General features: G+C 34.6%; 1 protein-coding gene across 1 annotated transcript; it reads left to right on the forward strand.

Annotated features, from left to right (window-relative positions):
• The first annotated feature begins 248 nt into the window (after positions 1-248).
• Positions 249-3,108, forward strand: LOC121266710 (F-box/FBD/LRR-repeat protein At1g16930-like). Its single transcript, XM_041170512.1, has 5 exons — positions 249-414; positions 690-798; positions 1,160-2,095; positions 2,190-2,324; positions 2,583-3,108. Exons 2-5 carry the CDS (start codon positions 706-708, stop codon positions 2,934-2,936), a joined length of 1,518 nt encoding a protein of 505 aa, XP_041026446.1. The 5' UTR covers positions 249-414; positions 690-705; the 3' UTR covers positions 2,937-3,108.
• The last annotated feature ends 2,371 nt before the right edge of the window (positions 3,109-5,479 follow it).

Consider the following 5,479-nt stretch of genomic DNA (forward strand, 5'->3'; position numbering starts at 1 on the left):
TTCTTTTTTTGAATAATTCTAACTTCTCTTTTGGTCGAGCTAGAAACTCGTTCCACCATCAACGTAAGAATGGAGATCAATAACTACCCACCTTCTTGGTAAGGTTTATTACAAAGATTGACTCATAAATCACATTAATAAGATAAAATTCTGAATTATAAAAAAATAATTTTAAACTTCTATTATAAATAAAATAAATTATAACATATCTTCAGATACGGATTGGGCGAACATCCGGCTGGTTATATATAGAGAGAGAGAGAGCAATCTCAGTTTCTGAAGTAAGAAGGAAAGAACCCATCTTGGATGGAACAAAACAACAGTTTCAGGAGAGACTCCTTAGAAATCACTCTCGAGTAATTTTCTTTTGTGGGATCGGTATCAGGAAACCAAATCGAAGTCTTTCTGCTCCTGGTATCGCCTCTCTTTCCTTCTTCTTCATTGCTCTTGTAAAGAAAATTGTATGATTAAAAAAAAAAAGTAGTACAAATCGTTTGTGGTAATGCTTCATTTGCTTTGTTCTCCTTGGTCATGATATTATTGTTCTCCTTCCTTGCTTGTTTCATGATTATGGATTTTTCAGTGATAAAGTTGGATGCTTTTGGACCTGTTTCTATAAACTGGAATGTTTTATAGACTTCGTGTTATTCTTTTTGCCTTTTGGAATAAACCTTGAAGCTTGTATCCAGATAGGAGTGGATTATCATGATGGGTACCGAGCGAAAATGGGAGGAAACACGGTCTGATGACCCCAAGGATGACGACCTTGGGCTTTGTTCTGGATTTGCCGTGCCTGAGGTATGTATTTATTATTTGAAAAATGCTATTTGTACTTAAAATAAAAACTTACAAAAAAATTACTTCTCCGCATCTCAATTATTGATAGGATGGAAATTATGAAATTTGAAATTTGAAATTCAAAATTTAAATTTAAAAACAAAACTGACAAAATGAGTCTTGTAAGTAAAAGTTGTAAGTATATGAAGCACTACTATTATTATTTTTCCTCCTCTGTTTTCCTGAATTCTTACATGCTGCAACTGCTTACTTGTTATATTTATATATATATTGAAACATGGGAAATTATGACTGCTTTAATAAGTATGCAAATTTGCTGAGATTTACGGGGCTTTTGATTATTTATTTTGTGTGACAATAGATTGACAGTGCCCCGGTGGCTGATATGATTAGTAGCTTGCCGGAGGGCATTCTTTCTTCAATCATATCCTTAGTGTCATTGAGGGAGGCGGCAGCTACTGGAATCCTTTCAAAAAGATGGAGGTACCTTTGGATGAGCTCTTTTAACCTTGATTTAGATGGAAAAAACATGTTTGGGGACCACTTCCAATGGCAGTGTACCCAATGGAAACAGAAGAAAAAGAGTAGATTTGTGAGTTGGGTTAATCATATTCTGGAACTCCATGTTGGCGAAAAGGTTGATTCTTTTAGGCTCGAGTATCCCTTGCGGGATTATAGCTGCGATGTTGATCGATGGATTCAATTTGCAATTGATACGCATGTTGAAAAGCTTGATATCAACCTGTTTGAAGATGATTCATTAGATTCATATGATGAGCTCTATCAATTTCCCCATTGGCTATTTGCTCAAGTGGGAAAACGATCAAAAATAAAGAAATTGTCTTTGGACTCTTGCAGATTGAGTCTTCCGACAAACTTCAGTGGTCTGAACCTACTTTCATCTATCTATTTGGCACGCACAAGTTTAGATCAAGAGAATGTGGATAGCGTTTTGGCTAATTGTCCATTTCTAGAACGGTTTAGTTTGCGTATGTGTTGTTGTCCGGCTCGTTTGAAGTTTTCTGGTGGAGGCCGTTTTCTCAGTCTGAAAGACTTGATGATATTTCGATGTTATCCTTTAGAAAATGTTGAAATTCGTGATGCCAAAAATGTTACATCAATTACATACACTACAGACATGTTTGGACAGGTCTTCTTAAAGGGCGGTGCACAACCTCTTAGGTTATGTTTAACTATGGATTTTGATCCTTCATCTCATACGACATATGTCCTTGGCACTCTTCCAAAAGATTTTCCACAAGTTGAGAGTTTATCTCTGTCCATTCCGTTTATCAGGGTATTGCTACAGGAAAAAAAATCTTGATTTCTTGCCATTCTTAAATTCGACTATTTAATGTCTCTAGTTAATCTTTCCTTTGATTGTCTTTCAGATACCTATACAGTTTACCACCTTTACTAGACTCAAGAAATTGAGCCTATCAGATTTAAGCTCACAAAAAAATCTCCTGGGCATGATCTCTGCATTTTTGGAGGCTGCACCATCGTTGGTTCATTTTTACATTGATGTAAGTTATCTTATATGCTAAGCTCATTTATATTGAACTTCTCCAATTAGCTCACATTTTAAACTGGATCTAAGAGATATCGAAAAATATAAATCTAAAAGTTGATTTATTGTCACGTTATTCATCCTAACCACAGCCTAATCAATGCTTAACTCATATTGGTTGTTGGATTTATTTCATAGAGCTCCCTCTAATTCCGTTAGTGTAATGCTATGTATTGCTTTATTAATTTCGGCTTCATTGCTTTGTTCTTTGTAGCTCAGTCTTGCCTGCAAGGAAAATGAAAATGTAGAGCGCAGAAAGATAGTTGAACATGCGGAGTATCTAAAGCACAAAAAAGTAACTCTTACTGAATATCGTCAACATCAGCATCTTAAGGAAGTGGAACTACACAGTTTTAGTGGTTATCCATTTGAATTTGACCTTGCTATATATCTGCTCAAAAATGCTGGTGTTCTTGAGAAGATGAGCATCGATCGAGTAACTTCACTCTATTCAGGAGATGGTGAACGTGCAATTATTCCTTATGGAGAGCCTGAAATCAAACGAGAGCAGATTTATATCATTCTGCGTTTGGAGGTGCCATCTACTACTAGTTTAGTGCTTTTGTGATCTTCGTTGCCAGTATTTTCCTAAAGGTAGGATGTGACTTTCCTATCAAAACTTTGTCATTCCGGAGTCATGAGAGTGATGGTTTGGTTGTTACTGTTTTGTTAAAAAGGCCTGGAAACAAAAAACTTTGGCCAAGGTTTTACCTTTTTCTTATAGGGACTTATTTGTTCTATTCCATTGTCATGCAACATCCTCTGTTTTGCTCATATATATATATATATATATATATATATATATATATATATATGAGATGAACTGATGAAGTATTCCAACATGCCAAGAAGTAATAATCTATATGAGATGAAAGCATCCATTTGAAAGGGTGAAAGGTTTAATTGATACCAATGGTCCAATGGTTCTTTAACTCATTGTGGCAAGGTGCAAACAGATGCTCATAGTTCAGTCCTTCAAGACTGTTGGATATTAATTTGGTTAAACTTTTAACTCTCAGGATTATAACATTTTATCACGTTTTCGAATCAGACATCCACAGTGGTTCGCTCTATCAACACTAACCCAGTAGTAGTATTTTTTCTTTTGGCGACTTCAATCATCTATTAGTATTCAATGACTTAATGTTATGTTCATACAAAGTATCAAGACATTTTAATCCAACTTATAAGTTGCTCCCTCCATGACTTGAACCCGTGATATGGTCTCTGCTCTGATACCAATTATTAAAGATCTAGCGATTGATCCAAAAGTTTTAAAAATGTTGGATACTAATTTGGTTAAACCTTAATTATAACACAAACTATCTAATTGTGAAAGAAGCACTAGTAGAATCCAAAACCCAAAAAACAGAACCAAGTCAACATAGCATTTAGATCTATATCTATTTCGTTACATGCCTTTAAACCCAATGTCCAAGCCTCTTCTCGAGCACTGAATTCAATAGTCCTATTCCTTCGCTTCATAATCTCATCTATTTATTTCACCATATCGATGCTACAGTGGTTTTATAGGTATGGACACACCTTTACCCTATTCCAATGGCTCCTTACTAGGTATCAATGGGGCGTCTTGGTTCTGGTTATCTTCTAGTTTCTGGTGAAATGCATCCTTAATTATAAACAGAAATAAAGGCAGGCTTGCTTAAATCTGGTTCTTCGGAGTCCCTTTCCATTTTCCCATCTTATCCAACATAACTATCGTCGCCACTCAACATTGTTGCAATCTCTACAAAATGTGGAAACTTGATGGATATATATAAAAACTAGATATAAAACCGCAATACCCAACAAAAAATGCGACAAGTTGATAACTTGAACCTACTCACCTTTTGGTCTCTTAATTTTTATCAAATAATAATAATATTTTTTTCACGTATGTCTCAGATTTACTCACTTTTTTTAAATAGAATATGTAGAGACTGCACACTCCAAGACTGTAAATGATAAAAGGAAAATAATATTGTTTTAAATACTTTTATTATACTTGATTAAATAAGTTTTATCTGTTAAAAGAGTATTTATTAAGCCATGCATAACTGTTGGGCTGTTGACATGTAAAAAAAAAATTAATTACATAGTAAAAATAGACTTGGCCCAGTTTTATTTAACTTTAGGTTGTATTTGGCAAGTGAGAGTACTTGAGATACTCTCACTACTATTTTTTACTTTATTATTACTTTTTATCTACTTTTCTACTATTCATTACTTTTCACCTACTTTTTAATATTTTATTATTACTTTTTCATTACTTTTTCACTACTATTCATAAACATTCTCAACACTTCTCAGGTATTCTCACTACCCAAACGTAGACTTGCAAGGGTTTAATTCATTTTGTGCATATGGTAGGTTGGAGACCACGTCTGCAATAAAGCTCCCATTACTCATAACACAAGACTCAAGAATTGAGGTCCACGTCTGCAATCTCCCATGACTCATAACATAACACTAGAGAATTGAAGCCCGCGTCTACTAACAGGAGACGAAAGAAAAGAACATTCAAGAGGCAGAAAGAAAATAGAGAAAGAGAATGTAAAGAGCAAAAGGGGCAGTACGGTTAAAGTGAAGGTGACGTCCGTAGCAAAGGAGGAAGGCAACGGTTACGAAGAGAGAGAAGATGACGATGGAAGGGTTGATAAATAGGAAAGAGAGTTGGAATTGGAGGGGTGTCAAGATTCGGTTTTATGTTTCTCCTCTTACATTTTTGAAACTTTTAAGAATTTATAAGGTTTTCATTTTGTTGAGATTTGATGTTGATGATGATAAATTTAGGCTAAATCTGTAGTTTGGGTTGCGGTAAAACTTCCCTTTGATTCTTTATGTTGGTTGGATCTCTATAGGTCTCGATTTACATACTTCACTATTTCTGAAATCAAGTTTCTGTGAATAGTTTTTTTGTTAGATGCTCTCGTTCTTATTCATGTTCTATTGTTGACACTAGGCACAACAGAACCTTGAATCAATCGAGGTATCTCTCAGCCAAGTGATAAAGTAAAAACTAGTTGATAATTTGTAATAAATTCTTTTAAAGCCTTGGTATATGAACACTTAGTTTACGTTCTTCAGATTGCTTATTGTTAATATCTTGAT

Source organism: Juglans microcarpa x Juglans regia, chromosome 5S, assembly GCF_004785595.1.
Source record: "Juglans microcarpa x Juglans regia isolate MS1-56 chromosome 5S, Jm3101_v1.0, whole genome shotgun sequence".
In the NCBI taxonomy this organism is placed as follows: Eukaryota; Viridiplantae; Streptophyta; class Magnoliopsida; order Fagales; family Juglandaceae; genus Juglans; species Juglans microcarpa x Juglans regia.

Excerpts from the sequence above, each read along its gene's own strand:
- LOC121266710 (XM_041170512.1), top strand. The coding sequence starts at position 706 with ATGATGGGTACCGAGCGAAAATGGGAGGAAACACGGTCTGATGACCCC. Across the intron at positions 2,096-2,189 it reads TGTCCATTCCGTTTATCAGG|ATACCTATACAGTTTACCAC; the intron begins GTATTGCTACAG and ends ATTGTCTTTCAG. Across the intron at positions 2,325-2,582 it reads TGGTTCATTTTTACATTGAT|CTCAGTCTTGCCTGCAAGGA; the intron begins GTAAGTTATCTT and ends TGTTCTTTGTAG.